General features: G+C 40.0%; 3 protein-coding genes across 9 annotated transcripts in view; all 3 read right to left on the bottom strand.

Moving 5' to 3' along the window:
* Positions 1-780: 780 nt before the first annotated feature.
* On the bottom strand, positions 781-2,429 carry otos (otospiralin). The gene is made up of 4 exons (XM_044176723.1): positions 2,328-2,429; positions 2,080-2,146; positions 1,548-1,571; positions 781-1,219 (listed from the first exon to the last, which is right to left on the bottom strand). Exons 1-4 carry the CDS (start codon positions 2,370-2,372, stop codon positions 1,032-1,034), a joined length of 324 nt encoding a protein of 107 aa, XP_044032658.1. The 5' UTR covers positions 2,373-2,429; the 3' UTR covers positions 781-1,031.
* A 535-nt stretch (positions 2,430-2,964) lies between these two features.
* On the bottom strand, positions 2,965-7,877 carry apodb (apolipoprotein Db). The gene is made up of 5 exons (XM_044177289.1): positions 7,724-7,877; positions 6,183-6,298; positions 5,976-6,097; positions 5,075-5,160; positions 2,965-3,919 (listed from the first exon to the last, which is right to left on the bottom strand). Exons 2-5 carry the CDS (start codon positions 6,291-6,293, stop codon positions 3,687-3,689), a joined length of 552 nt encoding a protein of 183 aa, XP_044033224.1. The 5' UTR covers positions 6,294-6,298; positions 7,724-7,877; the 3' UTR covers positions 2,965-3,686.
* Positions 7,878-9,683: 1,806 nt separating this feature from the next.
* The window catches only part of LOC122866543 (rho GTPase-activating protein 21-like), an 84,271-nt gene continuing 68,778 nt past the window's right edge, over positions 9,684-25,176 (bottom strand). For 6 of the 7 annotated variants that reach the window (XM_044176308.1, XM_044176309.1, XM_044176305.1 and 3 more), the window contains 17 exons: positions 22,609-22,755; positions 22,408-22,510; positions 22,191-22,227; positions 21,551-21,670; positions 20,887-21,186; positions 19,455-19,519; positions 19,161-19,309; positions 18,918-19,060; positions 18,475-18,633; positions 18,240-18,318; positions 18,048-18,121; positions 17,711-17,800; positions 17,506-17,631; positions 17,366-17,407; positions 16,761-16,866; positions 14,239-14,270; positions 9,684-12,580 (listed from right to left, as the gene is read on the bottom strand). In XM_044176308.1, the coding sequence (XP_044032243.1) occupies positions 10,913-12,580; positions 14,239-14,270; positions 16,761-16,866; positions 17,366-17,407; positions 17,506-17,631; positions 17,711-17,800; positions 18,048-18,121; positions 18,240-18,318; positions 18,475-18,633; positions 18,918-19,060; positions 19,161-19,309; positions 19,455-19,519; positions 20,887-21,186; positions 21,551-21,670; positions 22,191-22,227; positions 22,408-22,510; positions 22,609-22,755 (3,440 nt within the window). In that variant the 3' untranslated portion in view covers positions 9,684-10,912. The remainder of the gene's footprint in view (positions 12,581-14,238; positions 14,271-16,760; positions 16,867-17,365; positions 17,408-17,505; positions 17,632-17,710; positions 17,801-18,047; positions 18,122-18,239; positions 18,319-18,474; positions 18,634-18,917; positions 19,061-19,160; positions 19,310-19,454; positions 19,520-20,886; positions 21,187-21,550; positions 21,671-22,190; positions 22,228-22,407; positions 22,511-22,608; positions 22,756-25,176) is intronic. The other variant, XM_044176307.1, reaches the window with a different exon arrangement.

The following is a 25,176-nucleotide window of genomic DNA, read 5'->3' as shown; positions in this document are numbered from 1 at the left end:
CAGTTAGGTAGTTTAGTCCAATGGTTCCCAACCTAGGGGTCAGACTCCTCCAAAGAGTTACAAGATAAATCTAAGGGGTCCTGAGATGATGAATGGGGGCCTGATTTTATTGATCTGAAGAGGTCAGAAGTCAAAAAGTTTGGAAACCATTGGTGTAATATGTAAAAATGTGTTGTAAGTTTGTTGGGGGTTTTTAAAGTTAAATTCTTGAACTGAAAAGTAGCTAGTAACTAACTACACCTGTCAAAAAAATACAGTGGAGTAAAAAGTTAAATATTTCCCTCTGAAATGTCATGGAGTAGAAGTCCAAAGTAGCATAAAATGGAAATACTTAAGTAAAGTACAAGTACCTCAAAATTGTACTTACAGTACTTGAGTAAATTTAAAGTACCACTGTATCATATAAACTCCATGTCAATAAAATTAATCTGTTGGTGAGTAAGGCCATAGTTTCTGGAATACAATTAGTAACAAAAATAATAATGCAATACCAACTTTGATTTAATTAAGGGTAATATTATTATAATTCCAACAGGTACTAACTAGGTAATAATACAATGCTTTGTATGGAAAAGCGCATGGCTTAAATTCTATCACCAACAAAATAAATTGAAAAATTCTTCGCAAAATGTATCTCTGTAATAGTATGATTGCTAATATAATCTTGACATTTGTTAAGACCTTATTTTATATCATTTCTCTTTAAACTTAAAAGTAACAGATTTTTTTTTTAGGGAAAAGGTTGAGAAGAATTTATTTAAAGACATTTTATAGACATCATTACATATTAGGAATTTTTTTTATTTATTTGTGGCACATTACATGAAGATATTATACAATCCTACAAAAGGGCTTCATACTCTACATTTGTATTCTATATGTATGGCTACGCTACAAACAGTGATATACTTGCTATGTCTTCCCTTCACCTCATTTAATTTCAATATTAATTTCCTTATTTCGTCACAATCTTTTCTTTCTGTTTCCTTATTTATTCAGGATATCTCAACAGCTCCCCTCCTAACTCCCTTTCAGTGTTCATGTCCCTCATTGGTCTCATATCCCAGGGTGTCTCCGAGGTGCTGGTGGGCGAAGAAGGCTCGGGCCATCTCGTTGATGTGGTTGTAGGCGCCGATGGATTTGAAGTATTCAATGTAGTTCCAGAAGTCAGAGGTGGAGTAGGGCCAGTAGGGAACAGCTGGTGATTCATCATATGGCACTAAAGACACACAGAAGGTCACATTTTTGTACCACATATATATATATGTCCCTTGAATTGTCCTGAATTTACAAAACAATGCAGTTACTCATTATTGGAGCATTCGGTTGTTTATGTGTGTTTATTTACTTCTGCTTGAGGCCATTGTGTCAATATCTTCAGTGTCAGAATTTTTTGTGTGTCTAAAATGTGTTTATTACAGTAGAAGACAAAGCTTATTAATTTTTGGATTTCAGAAGAGGAAATGCAAGAGATGGAAAGCAATCTATAACATCTGAGATATTTTGTTTGTTGCAAAAATATGAAGGCCTCTAAAAAGAGATGTTACCTCCTTCTGGGATGACTCTGGCCTCTGTGAGGAGAGAGAGAGAAAAAAATGAACATTCCCAAGCATTCCAAGGCTTCCCATGTACAAAGACGGGATTCAAGCACGGAAAACTGAGCTTTCTCCCAGAGGAGTGCAGGAGACCTGCTCCCTCCTCAAATATTATTGCTGACCATTTCACACACTCACGCACACACACACACACACACACACACACACACACACACACACACACACAGTCTGCAGCATGAAGAATTCATCATCAGACAGAGTCCTCTTTGTGCACATGCAGTCACCAAAAACAAATGCTTTCCTATAGATGCAGCACCGTCACATCTGGGAGAATCGTGATTCATACACAGCTATTTTGATAAGAATGTATGCGTGCATATATCAAATTGGGTTTTAGTACTTCACCACTACAGGTTTTTACTGTACAAACAAACTAAACTTCAGTCATAACATGCCAATTGTTGCCTTTAAGAGAATATTAAACCTGAAGTATAATTTAAAGATTAAAAAAAGAGAAACTCACCACTGAGATGGCAGGCAAAGAGGCAGAGGAGAATACTGAGCCACACCAACAGCTTCATCTTGCGTTCCTAAATTAACAAAAACGGCTATGATGCTTTATATTTTAAACCAATGGTCAGTCTATCTGTACAGTCTCCATATATGCAATATAATGATCCCTAATTCCTAAAAAAAAACTATTTTCTTGTAGTTTACCATTGTTTTGTGAGAGTAAAATGATATTAAGATGAAATTTTAGCCGATGTTTACCTGTAAATGGTTTGTGAAGCCGTGCAGAGAGATGCTGCTGTTCATCTGCTGGTTGACTGTGGTCTGTGGAGCTCAGCGGAGGAAGGGCCAGTGGAACCACAAACACACACAGTCAAGCCTTGCCCAGATTATACTGTATTTACACAGAGAAGTCCTTCCTTGATATTTCCAGGTGCTATAAAATCTGTCCTTCTGTAGGTGCACATATTGCCCTCTCACTACTGATGTTACATGAATTAGCACTTAACGGTTATTTAATTTGTTAGTACAGAATTAAATCACAAGGCTTGATTTCAGAGAAAAAGTTCAGACAAACCAATCTGAATCCAACTCTTTGCCACTGGAGAAGGTTTTGTGCTCAAACTTTCATACCACAAATCTTTCATACCAGTTTTGGTTTGTTTGATTATGTGTGCTTCACAATCAGAGCAGAGAGCTACACAGTACAACTTGACTTTTCTGTCATAGGCTAAGTGCCAAAAGGATATTCCACTGTAACTTTTTTCTTCCCCACAGTAACCATAACTGTGGAACTTTTGGTTATCTTCTCATTTTGGGCAGAAAACACTATCCTGTCTTCTCGTTGTTCGAGTCAGTTCAATGCTCACCAGGTAAATGACAAGAGTGACCAATCAACTGCTTAATGAATACAGCTTTAATAAACATAACTCACCCCCATGTTTTTTTCCCCCCACCACCACGAATATGTTTCAAACTTATGTAATATTATTTTACATAATGTAACATGTGCTACTAGAATATTAAAATACAATATATTCACAATGAGTAACTTCAGTGAGCATTGGTGTTGATGTAAGTTTTACAAATTCCATTTCCTTCATCTTTAAAGTACTGAGCAGTTACAACAGACTTAAAATATAAAAATATATTAAGATGTTTTCATATCTGTAACATAGCAGATTTAACAAGTTTCTGTCAGGGAAATGAGGAGAAGTTACAACATGAAAATAATTGCAATACAAAGGTACAATAAAATTGCTTGAATTACAAAATGAGTTCCATTCCACAAGCTAACTTTTTAATGAAATTATGAAATATGAATCATTTTATTTAAATGTAAATTGTATTAAGCTAGATTTTTTTTCTTCACATAATTTATTCTGATCTTAACCAGCATCAGTGCAACCAGTGAGATGCAGATATATGGGATTTGATGAGTTTGGTTCCATTAAAATTTAAGATACTGATGCTCGAGAATTGATCAAAACTGAATCCTTCTGTACCTTGGAATTAGCAGTGAAAATTTATTTTAATATTAATATTTGGAGTCCAGTATGTTTGCCTCATGTAAGTGTTGTGATTGGTTACAGTGCAATGACTGGAAGTCTCCATGAATCCCTAGTTATCCTTGCAGCCCATCTGATCTGTGGCCTTCATCCTGAACAGGTCGATTCCTTCGTTGATCAGCAGCTGTTTGGCGTAGCGCACGGTGTCTGAAGGCGGGAAGCGTGACCGGCTGAGGATCCAGGCGTAGTCGATGTGGAACAGGCGGAGGATGTCCGTGCAAGAGTACACGACGGACAGGCTGGTGTAGTCGGTGGTCAGAACCCAGTAGGGGCTGTAGGGAGCAACTGGGAGCAAAAGTCACAGAGACAGAGAGAGAGATGATCATGATGATTGGAATTTGACTATACATCATATTTCTAAAGCAGAGTTTATACATTGATTTGCAGAATGAATCAATGCAAAAACATCATACTGCATTGGCATAATCAGAATTAAACAGTTAGGTAGAATCATAAGTCTGTCTCCAGGTTTTTATGTGGAGAGAAAACTTTTCATCTTTGAGTTTTGAGTAGAAATTCTATTTTGATTTGATTTAGTTTGAGTAAGCTGTTTAGACATACGTACTCAAGCTGAGATTGTTTGTTCAAAACTAACAGTTTAGCGTGCTAACATTTACTAATCAGCACTAAACACAAAGTGCAGATGATGCTTAGAGCGATGCCATTAGGTCATAAACCAAAGTATTGAACACATTTTAAATTTTGGTCTGAGGCAAGCACTCGCATAAAAGAAAGGATCACCAAAGTTATTGCAATTCATCCTGACGGGAACATGAATGTGTGCACCAAATTTCATGGCAATCCATCCAATAGTTGTTGAGATATTTCAGTCTGAACCAAAGTGGACTGACCAGCTGAGCGACCCTAGAGCTCCATGCCACTAGCATAGCTAAAAATAAAACTGGACCAAGCACTGTGTCCTGATGGACAATCCATCAAAAGTTTTAAAATCTTAACATCTTCATTCACCATGGCTCACACTAGAAGTCCTGCCTGAGAGGTCAGACTTAAACCTTGTCACCTAAACAACTGCGCCAGTGATGTAATGCTCAAATGGCTGAAAAAGGACATAAACATCTACTGATAACTAGGTGGACCAGAATAGATAATTCAGAGACAGACAGTCTCATTGTCATTGACATTACAAATGCACTGAGGCTGCTGCATCATGTGTCAGCCAATGTATCACCATTCACAAGACATGAGCTCAATTAAGCTCAGTGGTGAGGGGAAAGTCTGCTATGTGCCATTTGTACGATTTTGTAACAAACTATTTAATGATTTTAGTGATACAATTAACATAAACATTATTATCTCTATGACACTTGACACAATAAAAAGCAAGACAAGAAGAAGGAGGAAGACAGTCTAAGAAGACAACAGCAAAGATGACAGGAACAAAAAAACATTAAGAGGATAAGGATGAAGAAGACTACTTACAATACGAGAAGCCGACTCCAAGTTTGGCAGGTTCTCTCAGGTCTTGAACCACTGCTGTCCCTTCTGCTAGCCTCACCTTGTCTTTACTGAGAGAGAGAGAGCGACAGAGGAACAATTAAATTTTAACTTTAAATTAATATGAGGGATACACCAAATCAGCAGAAGCACATGCCAATGGTGAATGAGATATCACTGCTGATGATGGTTTACAGGTACATGTGATGAATTAGTGAGATATATAACAATATCACAACCAAAATGAGCGATCATGCTTGCTTGTAACTCCTCCTCCTCCTCCTCCTCCTCATGTGTTATTATGATGATCCAGTCAACATGTTAGTATCAAAGTCTGGGTGTGTCCCATTCTACTTAATGGCAGAAGAGGCTGTAAAGAACTCACTGAATAGATGTTATTTATTGGTTATGATGCTTTAGTGAACTATTCACATTCTAGGAGTTGACCCTTGACATTTATGAAGTCAGAAAGATTTGTGACCTGGTTTGATTTGAGTAAAACCTGAATAAGTTACTTTGAGTAAATCTTTGTTTTACTTTATTAATTTTCGCCTCTATTTTATTTATTGGTTATGATGCTGTTGTGAACTCGTAGTTCCTCTCAGTTTCACCACAAACCTCACAGATTACACAGAGTTGTGTTACTGTTCTGTAATATGAGAGAGAGAGAGAGAATTGGATCACGGAATAGCAGCTGAACATACTATGGACTGACGAATCAAGAAAGCGATTAAGCGTATTACCAAAAATGTTGAACTATTCCTTTAACAGAGCACAGACAGAGAAAAACTGAAGTCAGATGGGAAGGATGTACAGAGCTGCGACTAGTGGGAATCTCTGATACTAAACATCAAGTCAAAATCAATAATAAAAATCCCTAACTCACTAGAACTGAGTGTTCAGCACCTGAATGGTACCATCTTTCCTTATGGCGTAGTTGGCTTCGATGCACTTTCCTCTCTCGAAGGAAGCAGGGAGCTTCTCGATCTCATACCACCTGCCCAGATACTGTTAACAGAGAGGGTCCATTAATTCTGTGTGTACGTATCTCTGTGTATAATGTGCATGAATGAATGTTTTTATGTGTGTTTACCTGTTGAAGGTTGAAGTTGGGCTGCACCTTAGGAGTAGGACAGGGGCCCCAGTGATAGGTCTGTGCTGACACCAGAGGGAGCAGCAGGAGGAGAAGGTAGACAGAAGACATTGTTCCTTCAGGAGAGGAGGGAAGATTAGAAAAGCTGAAATTAAAGAGGAGCTCACATCGAAGTCTGTTTACAGGTGTTGGGGAGTACTACTGCACATGCGCAGGTTGTGTAAAGCCTTTTGTGGCTCCAAAGGGAGCTGCAGTAAGTCTGATAAATGTCCTCAAGTGATGTCACTTGAGTCAGCGTCGGTGTGGGCTGAGTTTTAAAATGAAAAAACAAAAATCTGGGGGTGTGGAGTTAAAAAGAAGTGAGCTTACCAGACCTCTGCAGCCCGCTTCTCATCTCTGCTTGAGGCTAGCAGCTCCGGGCACCAAATCTCCGACCAAACTGTCGGTGATCGAGTTGCATTGTGGGTAATGTGGGTAAGGGCCAGGTTTTGACAAGGAGGAAGGACGCAAGTAATAAAGAAGACGATATCTCTGGTTCTGCTGCATCTATTTTTATACTTTTATTTTTTACTTTTTTTTTATACAAAAAACTGTCCATCGTGAGTCCGACAATCAAATTTAAAGAGATAATGCATGAAACAACCTTCAATCTTTCTTTGTGTAGCCCTTATGTCAGAAAAAAGGGACTATAATAAATGTAAATAGTTGTGTGAGGGATTCAAATGTATAAAACAATGTTAGTGAAATGTTTCATGCAACAGTTTAAAGGCAATTCTTGTTGTAAGTATGTATTTTAGAGATTATTTGCACTAGAAAGTAATGTAGGTTTTGAGTAAACGTTTAGCAAAGTTTTATTCTGGTGGTAGCTATTTAAAAGTATAACTATGTGTGAATTGGCCCAAATGTAGTGTGTATTTGTTTCTGTTGGCAGGCCGTGATAATTTCATGTTAAAGGATTAAACTTTAGATTATAATGATGTGGGCTTTCAGGTTCAGTTACATCTAACTCCAGTACATGGAGGGTGTTGTCTTGCTGCTTTTGCATACCTTAAAGTATTTACATTTTAGCGCCTATTGTTCCCCATACGGATTTAAAATGGTTGACTAGGAGTTCATGGTCTTGTGAAATAAGATAGGAGTGAAAAACAATTCAGAAAACTCTCTCTCTCTTTCAGTGGGAAGCTGAGAATGTCATCTTTTCTTTACACAACATCACGTGTAGCCACACCTGTTCTTCTGGTTTCACGTAACAGCTGTAATATTACCTGTATAACATAGGCTACTTCTTTTAGGTAGGAGATACTACTGTGCAACAATACAAATTATATTTAAGTTTCTCAAGGCATTTCAGCCTATTGTTAAATAAAAGCTGTACCTGTTTGTGCTGAAATATTATAATAAAATACTAATTTAGGTAAGTGGAAAACAAGTTCTGGTGTAAATAATCAGTGTTTAAAATGAGAGTTAATTTAAAACACTTATCTTGTTAATGTTACATTTTAGTATAATTCCCATCAGCCAGTATATAGAAACGTCCTTACCTCAGGTGTACGGGGGTTAAAGACGTCAGGTGGAGGTCTGAGGCCGCAGCTCACTTTGTCCCTGCCGCTGCTGCTGCCGCTGATGATGGAAACTGTCTCGAGCTCTCCGGACAAACACAGACTAGGAGTATTCACGTTCACGTTACGTCACTCCGACAGCACGAGGCAGCTCGTTAGCAAAATTGTCTTCACGCGCACATTCCCACATTGTGAAAATGCAGACACGTGATATTTTTAAGTATACTCTTATTTACGTCTTCATCACTGGAGTTTCGTCAGAACAACGTTTTATAATTTATATATTTACATTTTTCTCACTTACTATGGGCAGGATTTTATGTTTATAGCAACTTTTAAATTATTAATTAAAATTCAAATATATGTCGGTCTGTAGGTAATCTGATAAGTAAAACTTATTTTTTCTGTCCCAGTTTTTATGTGTTTTATATTATTTTACTGTTTTTATCTTATTTTATTGCATTGTGGGCATTTTAACCTATTTTATTCTCTGTACTTTTATTTGCTGTATTTTATTTAATTGTTTTCATTTTGGGTTTTCAAATGTAAGGCACTGTTGTAAAGGGTACTATATAAATAAAGTTTATTATTATTATTACCATTATAAGTGGCGTACATAGCGGTCTGTTCTTGATGTTACCACCAGATGGAGCCAAAGCAATAAAAAAAATCTAATTCTACTCAGAGTGGTAACTTTCAATAATTCGTATGTTATCGATGTGTAGTACTTTCTATCTGCTTTAACTGTCCTGAGTGAAATTTTAACTTTTGTTCATACAATGTCCGTGCTGATTAATGAGTCATGTCCCCTATAAATAAATAGTCTTCATCTGGTGCTGACATTGGACAAAATTTTATCTCCCAGTATGATGAGCTAATTTTTGTTTCAAAGCCTTCACCGCACTGCCAGGAATATAATTCTGGAAGAGATAATGTAAAACTATAAATTAATGTTTTTTCCCCTATCAAAGTTAAATATCAGAATCAGCTTCCAATGTAAATCTTACCTCAGGTCATTAAACCTCCACATTCCCAGAAACAACACGTGCTGACACATAAGAGGGTTATTCTTCATGCATCCATCCGCTCTCGTTCAGTATGGACTTTCCTTTATCAATATTCATTGAAATGCAGAGGACCATCTCTTTGGAACAATCTACTTCCATCTCTACAATCTACATTTTCAGAATTCAAAAAACATCTTGAAGGACTCTAAGATTTATAACGTTTCATTGTAATGCATCTCAACTTGTAAACATGAACCTCTATGTAAATTATTATTATTTTTGTATTAGTACTTAGTCTTGAAACGTTGAATTACGCAATATTTGTTTTTTATGTATTTTTTCTATTTTAAGTATGACTATTGATATTTAGCCTGTACAGGGGAGATATTTTCATAAGCCTCCCCTGCAAATGTTTAAAATTATTTTCGATATTCTTACTGTCTTCTTTTAAATATATGTGCAAATATACTCAACTTTATTCTGATGTCTACCAAAATTTACTTTTCTTCTATAATAGGTGCGAAATACTGTCAGCAGGCTATGAAATAATGAATTGGATGGATTTTGTTTGTAAAAGTGCTCAATATCTCCACCTGAAAGCTCATACCATACCATAATAAAAAGTATACTAAAATATTATTTACATCAGCACATCATGCCATACTGCTGTCTTGAAAATGAAGTGACATTAGGTTGTCAAATTGTACTCAGGTGGACTATTTCTGACATTTCGAGGTGACACCGTCAGCCAGACATTTACTCCAATTATTATTTTATGTGTGTCTTTACTTTTCTGTTACTGTTAACTGAAACTATGTGACCTTTTCAGTAAAAATAGAAAGGATAAGCATGACTAAATTTTGGCAAAGATTACGAACAAGATATCTTTTATTCTTTCTAGGATATAAAACAATGACACCAAACAGACACGAGGATCTAATAAAGGTTATTTATTTCCAGTGTTTGTTGAGGGAGGGCATTGTGCCCATGTTTTGCTGTACATAGGCGAGATGTTCACTGTTCAGAAAACATTGTCTCATGCAGTTTTAAAGATGCCTTTTGTTGTTGTTTTTCTCCCAGGTTTTAAGCGCCCATGCATTTTACTGCACTTGAAAAATACAGAGGGGGGAAAAATGAAGTAAAAGTATAATGAAACGCAGACAATGACATAAAGTTGAACGCTCTGATGTTGCTGTGAGTTTCACTAAAAACAGGAAAGACCACAAAACAAAACAAAACAAAACAAAAAAATCTCTGGAATGCCTGTGAGGTTATTATCTCCTAAACATGTTTTGTAAAAAAAAAAAAAAAAAAAAAAAAAAAAAAAAAAAAAAAAAAGAGGCACTTTTTCTTTTGGAGATAAAAACAATTGACACATGTAAAAACTTTTTGGACATAACTGGACAAAGTGTGGAAATAAAAACTACTGTACCAAGCATTACATACTATAGTATCAGCATTTCATTACTGTTTTTTTTCAGTATTTATTTAATAAAACTATAATAATCCTCCAGTCCCTCAAGCTAATATCTGGCTGTTGTGACTGTACTGTGAAAAACAAACTTCCCACAGCACCCAGCCCAGAAAGCAGCCCTCAGTTACATCCACATACTTCAAGTACAGGCAAAAAGAAACCACATACATGTTGTTTTGAAAATGACAACATTGTCACAAGCAACTAGTGTTAGTCCAAAGAGAGTAATACATTCTTCATACCGCTTATAATAGGAAGAACTGAACCATGATTCCTTAAAAATAGGCTTCCTCCTGCATTCTTCAGTAATAGTCAAAGTTGACCCCTTTAGTGCTGCATAACAATCAGTCCATTTAATGTCCTATTAACACCACATTTCATCAGCAAAGTCACATTCTTGCATTAGTAGGGTTCAGTCTTGCAGGAGGAAGTCCGAGTCTTTTTCCACTTCTGTTCCAGTATGGCCAACAGGTCAGTGGAATTACACACAAACATCTCTTCAGCATTATTCCAGTAACAATCATGTAAGCCTTTACACAGTATGTACAGTAGATACATAAAGCATACTTTGTAGAAAAAATATTGTGCAGTAACCTTCGCTAAAATACACACATTCGCACATTTACGCATTCATTCTCTGTATTTCTTCTAATCCTCACAAACACACTAGACAAGACCACTCTTGCCGTTTCACAGATACTGGTAGAACCGTGAGCGGACAACTTGTGCTCCAGACAGTTTGTGTGGGTGAGCGTCTGCCCCGAGGCTGGCTTTGTTTTTGCCTTGCAGCCCGCTACCGTTAACGTGCTCCCCTGCTAGTGGCTGTGTGACCGGGGACGCAGATGGAGGAGGTCTTTCAGTAACTACATCCTGGGCTTCTGGATGATCATCCTCAGGGACGGCTTTGGGTGCAACCTCAATGCTCGAATCAGAGCCTCTACACCGCTCTCGAGCGATCCAGTCCCGGATGGAGAAGTCCTGAGAGGAACATCTGGGCTTTAGGCGGTCCAGAGCTGACAGTTCGGCCGCCTGGTCCACCCCGCCCTGCTCCCGCCAGTCGTTGATGACCGCCAGCTCTGCGAAGTCTCTCTGCCCGCCCATGGTGTGCCTCCGGCGGATGTTCTTCTTCTTCCCGCGAGCGTCTGGAGTTCGGTTCTTCTGGGTGAACATGTCATCAGCAGATGTGCGTAACCTGAATTTGAGCCGCTCGGTGATCTTAAGGTGCCAGGCTGGTTCGGAGCGCTCTGACTCGCTGCGTGAGGACGAGCTGAGGCTGCTTGTGGACCGCCCTTTCTTCATCACATCCAGGACTCGAGAGAGCCGTGTGGATGACTCCGCTCTGCCCTCACTACGCTCCCCACTCCCAGCTACACCCTCCACTGATGATTCACTGTCTGTTTTCTGTCTTAGGGACCACCTTCTGGAGAGGGTGTCGCACTCAATCATCCTGTGTGACGGGAAAAGGCGCCGTGCTTCCAGTTTTGGAGTGGTGCTCACCTCAGCTGCTCCACCTCCTCGTGGTTCAGTCTTTCCCAGAGTCTGCTCTGGGCAGGGTGTAGACTGGCTGCTGCCACCGCCTGGGGCAAAAACCGGGAAGTCACTTTCACTGTCTGTCTCCATGGGTCGTCCCTCGCTAATGAGCTCACTGCGTTCGTCATCTGCCTCCTCCCCACCCTGCAGCTCCGGACTGAGTGCACTGGACTCTGCTCCAGTCAAGAATGTGATGGAAGAAGTGGTGGAGTAGTCTGAGGTGATGGAGCTCACCTCTGCACCGGCGGACGCCCCTGGACCTGCTCCCAGTCCAACACATGCTCCTGCAGGAAGATCACCAGACGCTCCCGCAGTCCACTTTTTCGGTCTTGAACGTGGCACTGACGCTCCGGAGCTCATGGTCCCGAGGTCTGAGGTGTTTTCATCAAGCTGGGATGGGGGATCCGATAAGGAGGATTTCCCCTGAGGGGCTGTTTGGTAGCTACAGATTTTTGGGGATGGGGAGGGGGAAGGTGAGGGATGCCTGGGTGGAGTCTTCTCCTTTAGGAATAAGGAGTTTCTATGCTCTCTCTTGGCTTTAGGCGTGAGCTCCACAGTTCTCCCGTTCTCTTTCCTCTCCTCTGCTCGTACTGGTTGCTTTGCGTTGGGGCTAGGGCAAGTCTCGCTCTGTACCTCAGTCTGGAGGCCGTGGTGGTTTGGCTTCTGGCCAGAGATTTCCTTTTTTGGGAACACAGCATCCAGATCATCATCTGAGCTGCTAGGCTGCGGCTTCTCCTTTGACTTCTTTCTTTTGCGGCTGGCTGCAGCAAAGATTGAGGAGACCAGGAGCTCTCGACTGCACTGGTCCTTCCCTGAGCCCCAGGAACCCTGCAGACAAGGAAAGACAGGGAGAATAAGAGAGTAGGAGGAAACCAAAATGAGTATTTCTGATGCTTAGAAACACAAGGAAGGAGCACATCGAAGAAACCAAAACTATTAACCCAAGCCTGGAAACTTAAATCTGTACTCCACCTGCTCCCATGAAGCACCACAAACCAGAAAAGTGGACAGAGAGAGGAACATTAACAGGCGTCATTAACAGGGAGCACATTGTTTTCATGCCAGGCTTAAAGCAGAAGCAGGAGAAGCAGTAGCACAGCATGAACTGAAGCATCCCCACACGAGCCTGAGCTCTGGCATAACTGGGCTGAAGAAAAGTAGCCACATAACAGCAGTGCAGTGATGAAAAGCACCTGCTTTTGCAAAAAAAAAAACAAAAAATTTCCCTATCTCATAAGAAGCAACTGCATAATTCTGAGCTTCTAAGCCACAAGTATTAACTTCAATGTGTCATGAAGCAGAAACTTTATTAAACGAGGCTGTGGCTCACTCAGTACTGACAGACTGCTCACCCAAATTACAAGAAAACATTTCTTATTTAGCCCTCGTGGTATCTACACATGCAGATAGTTTTGATTTTCTCTGTCTAGGTTTCGAGATATCCATCTCTGAAATTTCTGCTTCCACCCTGACACTATGGAAGTGATTGAAGTATAATTTGTGGTGCTTATACCATTAAGAAATTACATTTAGAAAGTTCAACAGAAGCTTTTCCACCCCCAGAAACAGCGTCCTGGTTACTCTGGATGATCCACAGAGCAGGCTGTCAACAGTTTCCATTGGGACTGTTTCTTTAGTAGAAAGTAGTTCCAATGAAAACTGTTCACAGGGAGGTCGGTGAGGTTACTGTGAGTAAATTCCCCAATAACAGCGATCTTGCAAGCTCACTGCATGCCACACTGCGAGATAGGTTTTTATCTAAACATTGGTTGTACTGTACAATATCAAATTTGAGGTATGTTAAATTGTGTGATGACTGCCTGGTGAACTAGAGCACACAGACACAACATCAACTTGCTAATAATCTGCATCACTCTCATGCAAAAGCAAAATGCCAAAAAAAATTTTTTTATTTTTTTAAATGGTGCTTACAATGGTGTGTTTTCAGTGTATCTTGAGTCATTTCATGCCGAATTTCCATGAGTTGTAGCAGCAATCACATTGTGAGAATTTGTTCCTCAGTTTCTGACACTGTCAGGCTGTCTTTAGACGATTAAGGATCGCTGTTTTAGATAGATGAGCAAAGATTTTTCTATGTTTATCTCATGTGATTTCGGGCTATCCCAGATGAAAGTTGGCCACAATTTTTTGTAACGAGATGTTGCTGCTGATTTTCCTAAAAGTACCTTTTCAATGCTGTACGCACCATAAATGAAATTCTATTCCATTGTATTGAGGTGGATGCAGAAAAGTGAGATATCTATATAAAATGGGCACATGTGACTGAAACCTAGATACCACAAGAGGTAAGTGAGAAAAAGCTTTTTGGTTTTTTTGTGATTTGGGTGAAACAGCTATTCAAGTGTAGGCTGCAATAAGTTTATTTTATGCTGATCTTGACCGAAGGTGGAGGCGATCTTTCCTGCTCGTCACCTACCTCCTGTCATCCTACACTACCAGTGGCCCGAGAGGGTTAACACACTCACCTTTGATTTAGCTGAGTCACTAGTCGGTGAATCTGTGGGTAAAAGAGAGAAGTGTTAGATGATTTCACAACACAGACGAACACATCTATGAGGTACAACATGGGAAAATGAATCAGGGAGAAAAAAGGAGAAGAGAACCATGTTGATGAGAAGGATTATGTGGAGAGTGAAAACACAGAACAGACAAGACTGATGATAAGTGAGCGCAGACATGAGCAGACAACAGGCCATGCTTCACATGGAGACAGATGAGCTCTATGTTACACTCAGGTCCACATCTACCTGGCATGTAACGTTCTTCCCCAACTCTGACTCGCGCCTGAACATCGAGTCCAAGTTCAAGTTCTAATCTTTCCTCAAGTTTCTTAGTGATACTGAGTGCAACTTTAGCAACGAACACAACAAGTACATTTAACAGCAGCAGAACAGTGAGGCAGATAATGTGCCATGCAACACAAGGATGGCGAATGATTTTGTGAAGTTAAAAGGGAAATCCAGGTATTCAGGCGTGAACTTTTTATTCATTGATAAAAACATCCAAAACCAAAAATAGAAATGGCTGGGTATTGTTTTAAATGTTTCAATGTTAGTGCTGATACCAAAACAAAACTTTTTACCATGCCAAGTTTCTCTATAAAACCCTTTTTTTCTTGTAACAAATGAAGCCACAGTTCTCATATTTTAAATGTGATCGAAACCAGTGGTTCCCAACATTTTTGTCTTAAATCTGCGCTGTCCTGTGCAAAAATCTCCATCTAAAAATGTAAACTCTTCATGTGCTAGTAAAAATAGCTTTGTTTACAGCTTTGTGAATATGCTTTTCTCGATCTCCCAAAGAGGTTTTAAAAGGTTTATTTAGTTGCCAAATATGGAAATACATGGTTTTCATTGGACAGCATTAAATCCATGAGCTGTGAGAAGTTCAATCAAAGAGTGACGTTCCCTTCTCAAGGTAAAGACTAGACAAAACTTATTTTTTCTTCGTTTCCTACCCTGGTTATTATTTCACAATCCCTTTGATTCATCTTATGACCCCCAGGTTGGGAACCACTGGTTTAAACACAAGCAGCCTTACAAGAAATGCCTGGACATTCAATGCCAGCTTTCAGTACTCAGTACTACAGACACATTTTGGTTAATACAAAAAAAAATACTGAGGTTTCATACCCAACCTCACCGGTACAGACACTATTCAAAATTCTTGACGATGGTTTTTAGCTGAAGTGACGAAGCAATGTAAGGTGACGTGAGCTGCCATGACAACAGTGACACGGTGATGACAGAGACGGCTATGGAGGAAACCAGAAAATAAAAGAAGTGACAGGGGGGTCACAGAGGGGCTAGCTATATGAAAAGATAGGACACTACATGAGAAAGAGAGTGTCAGCAAGGAAAACCTATAATCAGTCCTCACCTGCTCCATAATCACATCTACTTACATCATCCTTCATTTCTAGCTAAAATTTGTTTTTGTTTGTGTGACATAGCCAAGCCCCCCTACACACCCCTTACAATACAGATGATGGCACAATATGCAAGTGCACACTGACGTAGAAACCATACCATGCTATCTCTCCTGTTGGCAAGCTTGCGAGACAGTGAGGAGAGACAGCGGAGAGCCTTTCAGACAGTAGCACCGGCCTGTGTTAGGTATACTCTGATAGAAAACCCACAACACCGGACACTGCACAGTACCGTGTAGCCGCTTTGCTTCCCCTGTTCCTCACGGTTTCTTTGTTTATTGCTTTTTTCCCTCTCTTTGGCATTTCTTGCACTTAAAAGAACTGCGGGTTCCTGCAGACTAGGCAGCTACACTGGGGGCAACAATCCTCCTTCTTCCTACAGTTCCAGCTGTCCATCACGGACATTATAGAGTCCATCAGTGTCATCATGGTGTGATAGACTCCTCCCACTTGGCCTGTGTCAAGATCAGTATGTGTGAATGCTGGGAAAGCCTTTAGGACACCCGACAGAGCCTCACTAGAGACAGAGGAATCAGAGGTCGCCTTTCACTGTAAAAACATCTATTTCTGTCGTGGGAAAGAACATGCCTTATAAGTGCAACAGTAGGCAGAATATGGGGGGGAGAAAACACAGCCCAGGTGTGGCGTTTGACCAAAACGAGGTATTAAGGGGCAGAGGGATGATTAAAAAGGACATGGAGAAGGACATTTGAATCTATTAAGTGTTTAAAAGACTAACAAATACCGACGAGGGGGGACAAATCTCTTAAAGCAAATGAAGAAGCATAACAATTTATTGCATCCTTTCAACTTTCAGTGATGCAAATAAATTGCCCACTGAAACCCGCACAGGTGTTTGGACTCATGGTTAGCCATAGACATTTTTATCTAGTGGCAACAGCCAAAGAAGCAAAGGAGAAGCTTGGCCTAGGGAAGAAGCAGCGTTATCATCAACATTTGTTACTAGTTTATACAACGGTCCCTCTTTGACCACAGCAGAGAAAGGATAGAGAAAGGTTAACCCACCAAAGAGTCGGTCTGCCAAAGGCAGCGTGTTACCTGATACTTCACCCTGCGATGTGCCCGTACGGCCGATGTTGGTGAGCAGGTGGTCGATGTTGGGGACGGGCTGAGACTCCACTGCACTCTCCTCCTGGGACACAGTCTGAAAGGAGCAAACATAACACAGTTAGGACCAGATTCACAAGGACATTTTACAAACAATTTGCAGAAAAAAACAAAACTATCTGCTAATCCTCAATTGTGTTGCATTTAATTTTTTTTAGATTGTCTGTGAAACCAACAGAAAGGAAGTCTGGTTTTATTCCAGAGGCCATACAATCTGTGAAGAGCCACAGTACGTAAGAGATGTAAGAGATGGTCAGTTTACCTTATGCACAGATTGATAAATGCACTTTTTTTCTGTAATGTTGGCTATAGCTGACTGGCTTTAGATAGGCTACTGCCATTAACCCTTTTTAATTTCATCTCTTTTCATCATATTTTGTATTTTCGGGTGTCTAAATGAATTGCTTATGTGCATTCACTTGCCAAAAATTGCCAAGTATTTTGAATTGAAATGATTTGGAGATGCTTAAAGTCAACCCTAAAGGGAGGACAGAGCTGGAAGACAATAATTTAATGGCAGTGATGCCTGTACCCACCACTGGATCTCCATTTCCCTCTTCAGTGAAAAACCAGTCATACTATAGGAAAGAAAAAAGATTAAAAATTTTGTTTTTGTGTTTTAAATGTAAACATTTGGTTTAATATCTTTAATAGCTATTAAAGATCTGATGCTCACATTTTGAATGAGGGCCTCCACTATTCTGTACTGGTCTGGCATGTGTGTCACCATATGGGTCATGTTGTCCTCAGTGGTACGCACCAGAGTGGGACCAAACACAATGGCCAGGTTCCTTGGCTCCATCTAACAAACAAGAAACCAAGGTTTATTTGTACATTTGCAATTCTTTGATCAAAACTTAAGACATTTCTAAGTTACACACCTTATTCTTCTCTGAGTTTTCAGCCACAGTTTTGAGATGAGCTGAGAGGAACTTGAGGGTCTCGTAATGATGATCTGGCAACTCACGAAGCTGTAAGTAAAGAAACAGAGACATTATACACGAGGTGGAGACACAGACAACAATTTTTAGTTGAGGACTTCATAAGGTCACAGCGCTCCAGTACATGATGTGAACAGGTTGCAAAAAAGAAAACTAAAAGAAAACCTAAATGCTTTAGAAATAAATAAACAAGTAAATGAATAAATTATTTAAAAAAAAAAAAAAAATAATAATAATATATAAAAAAAGGATGAAATGAATTGTCAAAGCAACTCACCAGCCTCTTGAGCACTTTGAGCCTCTCCACTGGGTCCTCTGTTCTGTTGGCCTCTATAAAATCTGCGTACCTATCTGCAGGTAGCAATGAAAAATTAGGCAAAGGCTGGAGATAAAACACACGTTTTACTGGGTTGTAATTCTCATTTATGGACACTAGATGGCATGCAAAACCTTTGAAAGAGCAACCTACCATTGGTGAACAACGGCTCTGGAAGTTTCCGGAAGAAGGACTTGAGTAAACTGCTGATCACATTGAGGTCCCTCCATTTCTGTAAAACGTGCGATTAGGGTATGATGGATAATTATGCAAAAAACGAAGAATATGTCACATCCACTATCAGGGTGCTGTAGCTCTGACTACTGCAATGTGAGACTCCAAGTAGAGTTTAATTAAAGCAACGATCAATCAATAGAGTGACACTCACATCATCCTGGATATCGATATCATTCATGCCCTTGTTATTGAGCTCCTCCTGCATGTTGGAGATTGCTGCGTTGTTTCCTGGGACTCTGTAGATGCCTGTGTACTCCAACCCTCTCTCTTCCACCAGTTTACAACAGACCTCCACAATCAGAGGCACAAACTACAATACAGAGAAATGCAGAAAACGTTTAGCTTCTTGGACTTACAGTATGTTATTACTATGAGGAGAAAAGGCAAATTCAAGAGCATAAAGAGTGAATCAAATCTCATTGTAGTCAAAATGTATAAAGAAAATGTAGAATAGTACATAAAAACCCTGAAATGCTTAATTCAGATGCAAAATTATAAAAAGGACAATGATTTTACAAGCGGTATGGATTTTCTATTTTTTCCTCCACAAATGTATTCACTCTTTTTGGTATTAAAAATGAAATCAGTACAGACCTTGTTGTTCTGTGCAGGAGGACAGTCGTCCAGCCTCACTCCAAATGTGACACCAGGAGACGGCTTCTTCTCAAAAGGTTTCCTCATCAGCCCCGGGATGCCCTTCCTCCATGTCCCTTTATCCTTGGGAGGGCTAGTGTCATCTGCATGCACAGTGCAACATACAGTACAACCACAATGCATAAGTATGTCATATTTACCATTCTTAGTTTAAAATATAATGCAATTGTTTTTTTCTCCTACCTTTGTGCATGTTCTTCCTCTCCGGCTCAGGTTTGGGTGAGTGTGGACTTGTTGCTTTGGTCTCTCCTTTACCTCCCAGCAGCGTCTGTCTGATGCTTAGCGACTGGCGTGAGGGTTTGGGAGACGGCTCCGTCTTGCTGCCTGTCGGGCTGCATAAGACAAGGACGTAAAACACAATATTAGCTTTCCAATCCGAGCTAACTATCCAGCACTGTGTGTGAAGTTCTCCCAAGTGTGTTGACCTCCCTCCTCTCCCACCTACTCTCTCTTCGTCCCCCTCCCCTGACCCCGTACCTCATCAAGGTGTTGTACTCCTTGATCTTCCTGCTGATGAGGTCATGGCTGGTGAAGGCCGCGTTCTAAAAAAAGGAAGGAAAGTGGAGTAGAGCAGAATGGACAGAATAGGTGATGATTAAGGTGCAACAGTTCCCTCCACCCTCCCCGCCCTTTACAGGCCATAACGGATCTTTATATAACCTGCTGCTATCAGGAGACACAGGTAAGGCCATTGGAATGCCATAATATGGACGTGTGGTTAGGTCCTAAAAAGAGCGGAAAGACCGGTTTAAATTTCTTATGAGGGAGACCCATTTATTAAGACACAGTGGAGTATGCATATAGCAGGAAATATCCAATATATATTCTCATCATATGCTCAATAACGTGGCATTTGTGATACATCTTATTGTGAATGTCAATGGGAAATGCTAAGCTACAGCAGTGAAGAAAATCTAGACCTGATGAAAACAATGGGCCTCATGCATGAACATTTTTGTATTCTTATCCTAAATCTCGCTTACTTTTTCCAACCAACAGTCCAAAATCCAAAGATATTCAGTTCAGTGTCATATTAGACAAAGAAAACCAGAAATATTCACATTTGAGAAGCTGATCGATCAACTAAGCTCTAATTATTTGCATTATCGATACCCCTAAAATTGCCATATAAGGCGAAGTGTTCTGCTGAGTTTGTTGGCAAGTTTCATTCACAAAAAAGAAGAATTTCACGCCGCGGAGCTTCAGGTCCCGCTGTCGGAAATCAGCAGAGGATCTCATAACAAATTTAGCAGGTTCAATAGCAGTATTAGGAACCCTAAACAATTAGAAAATATTTATAGTACTGCTGCCAATGACGTGTCAGCACAGCAGCATCGTACTGTGACAGTCACAGACATAGAGGGAACGGTCTGACATAAAGTTAGATGCTAAAAAAAATGTCTTGCTAAAGCATAGTGGGCCATGACGTAAATGGGAGGAGGCCAAGGGGATGTGACAGTCACAGTAAGGCAATAGGACAATTATACAGTAGGTCATGTCACACTGTCAGGTGTTATAACAGGGTCTTAATGCAGGTCGCTGTCCAGGTGAACAACCTCTGAGGCAGCTGTCCTAGTGAGAACTAATGAACTGTATATGCTGCCTTGCCAAAGTATGCCAAATCAGAAATTATAAAAACAAAAACATGCTGCCGAACCAGTAAATTGTCAACCCATGACAACGATTTTATTTTATCTATTTTTATGATTTCGGCATATTTAAATTATATTAATATTCAAATTAATTCAGATTAAGGCATTACATGACTTATACAACAGGTCTGGACCACTCTTAAATTTAGGGTGTACGTACTTGTACTCTTAATCACTTGTGGGTGCCACTAAGGAATTAATCTGTTTGTATGAGTGGTTCTTGCATGAGGCCCGATGTCTTGATGAAGGATTCTCACCTCCTCATCCAGGTTGCTGTTCTCCTGTATGACTCTAATCCAGGCCAGCATGTCCTCCCGGTCCTCAGCCTGGAACAGGTACTCACAGTCCGATGTGGTCAGCCGCAGCACGTTCTTACGCTTTGTGTCGCTGTATGAGATGTCAATCAGACAGGCCTTGATGCTGATTGGCACGGGCTCGTCCACTGCTTGGCAGTTGGCATGAGCCTGCCCCTCCCTTTTGTCTTTATATAGGCAGAGGTAGTGGCCTCTCAACACGGCGTACATTTGTTTCCACGGGCGCATACCCCCTCCGACACGCTGCAGAAATAAGTCGTGTGAAAGAGACGTGTTTAAAGCAAAATAGAGGAAACTTCTGTAAACGTTCCTATTGTTGGCATCATAACACATAATCACTGCCTTTAGGACAACATGGGAGACAATATGAGACCTCATACAAGGAGGTCAAAGGCAGCTATGTGTCCAAACTGGTCAAACAGGTGAAACATACAGTACAGAATAACAAAGTCAGACAAAGATATACTCTGGAAACAAGGCCAACCCTGCTACCGTTTATAAACCAAGTTATACAGTAGGTCACAGAATGATTGATGTGCACTCTGCTTTCTGTGTCAGTGTGTGAGTCATATGATGCAATGGCTATGTATGTAGAGACAGTCCACACCTTGCCCTTGTCTGTGTTCAGCTGCTTGAAATGCAGCAAACCCTCCTTGGTGGCGTCACAGAAGACGTCTGATGAAGAATCCCTCCTGGACCCTGAATCTTCGGACGACCTGTCCACAGCCTGTAACGGATAAGAAAATTACACAAAGCCTCGAAAACACCTGTGAGACTGAAGCGTTTTGCTAAAGAAATGAAAGTATGGAGAGAGAGAAAGTGATGTTTGTGACCAAAAGCTTGTTAGTTCTGACGTCCAACACCCAGAACAGGGTGAAAATCTAGGATGGTACAGTGATCATCAGTATAAGACAAGGGTTGTACTGGACAACTCTAATGTTCATTAGCCGAATTTCAAGGATATATAAAGGCTGATGTTAATACAGAGAAACAGTAAATACATAGAAATAGACTCCTACACCCTTTCAATCAATTATTTAAAAATTATCTAAAAGAGCCTGATGTTGCTTTTACAGCCGTCCCTATTTTCCATAATTTAGTTACATTACAGTGCAAGAAGTTTTATCTTCTAGGTGTGAACTAATGAGCTGATAAACCTTCAAGCAAATAAACCAGTCATGTGGCAGGTGAGCACACCTGGCACTGAACAAACTCATGTCTGATAAAAAAATGTGGATTGGACTCACCTTCCTAAGACTTTTCAGACCAGGTATTAAGGACCTCCTAAATGGAAGAGAAAAAAATATGATGATAAAACTACAGCTACCGTAATTTTTAATTAATGATATTGATATTTAAATTCATTTAAACAGTGTTTTCCCATCAAAATGTGTATTCCCAATGTGTGTTCCCCCAATCAATCCTTTATTCTTATTTGTAATGACACTATTATGGGTAACTTACCCTATACTTTCTTCCCGGTAGTTATCCAGGCCTTCATCATACGACTTGGATCGCTCTGTTTTAGTACCAGAATCTGACTCAATAATTGTGAGACGGAGAGAATCTATTAAGAGAGGGTTAAACAATAATTTGTAGCTGTTCAAAACCTGTACTGTCAAGTTCAGTATTTGTCATTAATTTCTTGCTTTGACATGAGCATACCTTGGTCATGTGACAGCTGGCGCCGAATGAGAGGGGATGGAGAAGTGGGGCTGGGTGGGATGGTGGTGATGCTGGGCGTTCCAGATATCACAGCAGAGGCAGGAATGTGTGTGCTGTCCTGTTCAATACTGGGACTAGATGGTTCATCTGAGGACAGAAACAGGGGAATTTAGTTACAGGGCAAGAAAACACTGAGCATTTTATGTTAGAACTGACCATTAGCTGAACCCCTCCCCTGAGTAGCGATTGTCCAATCACAGCTTAGCAACCGTAACTAGGCACAGCAGGCCTGTCAAGCTTTGGATTTTTCCACATGTTGTGGAGTGTGGAGCTTTCTCTTGTAACACTAATGATAAAAGTGAAAACATAGCTACTGTTTGATAATACATGCAAGTACTATATGTACGCTAAGCAGCCAAACAGGCTTAAATTAGAATGAAAAAAGTATTTTCCTTATCATGCTTAGGTTATAATATTAAGACTAACTAACTAACTAACTAGCTCTAGACTGTAAAGGTATGGTCACATTACATTTCCGGCATATGAATATTTGCTCCGTCTCCCATTAACTTCTATTGAAGCACAAACAACAGACAAAGTCAAGTGTGCGTTTCCTGTTTCTCTGCGATCTCCAGCCGGCACCGGTGGATTCGCAGGTCAGAGTTCACCTTTCATGGCCGAGTGCAGGGAAATGTCATTGAACGAAAATGTAATTTGACCGTACCTTTCTAACTACATGGATCATCAGCTGGTGAGGATTCTGATTTTTTGCCTGGAATGTGTCAGCTGGACACATTAAATAGTCCACAGACAGCATTTTCAACTAACTCATGGAGCTAACGTTAGCTTAATTAGCTATCTAGCTAACTATTAGAGCTGATAAAATCTGTCAGTGACCGTTGTTATTTTAGCCAGCAAAATCAACAGTCACCGGCTGCTTTTGTCTACCTACCTGTCTCAAATCAAGGACCCATTGTATCAAAAATTATTATGAATTTTCGTGGTAAATCTGCTACTTTTGTCATTGCAACAAATGTGGCATGCAAGAAAAGAAAGCTTGACAGGCGTAGCAACATTAAATAAGGGTCACAGGGCTAGCAAACGGTTAATTACTATTAAATGAGAAGATGACCAGGATTCAACTCCTATACAACTTTGGCATAAATTCAGCTGTAGTCTGCAACAGGAGATATCATATTGTAAATTAAATCATCCAAAAACAATGTCGAATTCATCTCTGCTACCTCTATTTGAATAAATATTTCAGCAGACCGCAATAAAATGCTGTGATAAGGGCGCATGGGGCTAAAGCAAAGTGATGCAGACAGAGACGCAGTCAGCCAGTCACCTTCCCTTTTAGCTACACATAAGCAGGTAGTCAGCTAACATTACATCATCACAGACGAGACTGTCTGATACGCAATATCAGTAAGCCCTAAAAACAAATTGAGAGACACATACACTGAACAAACACCTCTGGAAATGAATCATATCTGCGACTGTGGACATGCAGGTAGGCAGGTGAAACCTAATGTAGCACTACCAACATTAAGTGTTTAATGTTTTGCAATTTTGCTTTTGCTCTATTTTATTATAAAAAGAGTGTTAAAACAACGCACTTCATACTTGTTGTCGTGTGAAGTGATACCTTTTTTTGAAATATGGTTTCAAATTATAAGTTATAAATTCATCTCATGAAATGCAACTGTCACTGTTATTTAACTGAATGAAACCCCCACTGTGCCTTCACAATGCTGTGAAAAAGAACTAGAGATAAATGATTAAATTCCTCCAAGTGCCAATGCTCTGATGCAAAACTTTCAACGGCACAACTTTAATATGAAACATCTGATCTGTACACTGCCTGTGCTGTGTACAGATTACTGCTGTGAAATCTCTCTCCCCTAAAACCTCAAAGACATCTCCCATGACACTGCAAACCTTATTTATGCCAAACAAGGCAGAGGCCTATTTCATTTAATCACTTGTTTGTATACCTCCAAGTCCTGTTTCTGGGAAAACGATGGCAGTCAGTGATGTCCGACACGTACAATTACAATTTATTTTTCAGTTGGAAACAGGAAGATGCACTTAACTTTATACAGAAGATGCAGATCCATAAAAATTTGTAAATAGTTATACATTTTGGGAAATACGTTTATTCACTTTTTTGCTGAGAGGTAGATGAAAAGATCAATACCAGTCTCATATCTTTTTTTCGTTAAATATGAAGCTGCTGTCAGGGATGGTAAGCTTGGCTTAGCATAAAGTCTGGAAACACATGAAAGCAGATGGCCTGGTTCAGTCCAAAGGTAACAAAAACTATGTGTCAGACTATTTCTTAGATGAGCGCAGTGACTTTCTGGCATCTTGTTGTTGCTGTGATTAAACAAACAAGATATAACATGTTAATAAGTGTGCTTTAGAAGTTCTGTTAGGTGGACTTTTTTTTCTTTTGACAGTGCCAGGCTAGCTGTTTCCCCCTGTTTCCAGTCTTTACACTAAGCTAAGATAACTGGCTCCAGCTTCATATTTAGCGTACAGACATGAGAGTGATATTGATCATAA

This window comes from Siniperca chuatsi, linkage group LG19 (genome assembly GCF_020085105.1).
Source record: "Siniperca chuatsi isolate FFG_IHB_CAS linkage group LG19, ASM2008510v1, whole genome shotgun sequence".
Classification (NCBI taxonomy): Eukaryota; Metazoa; Chordata; class Actinopteri; order Centrarchiformes; family Sinipercidae; genus Siniperca; species Siniperca chuatsi.
This window is presented reverse-complemented; position numbering and strand designations above follow the sequence as displayed.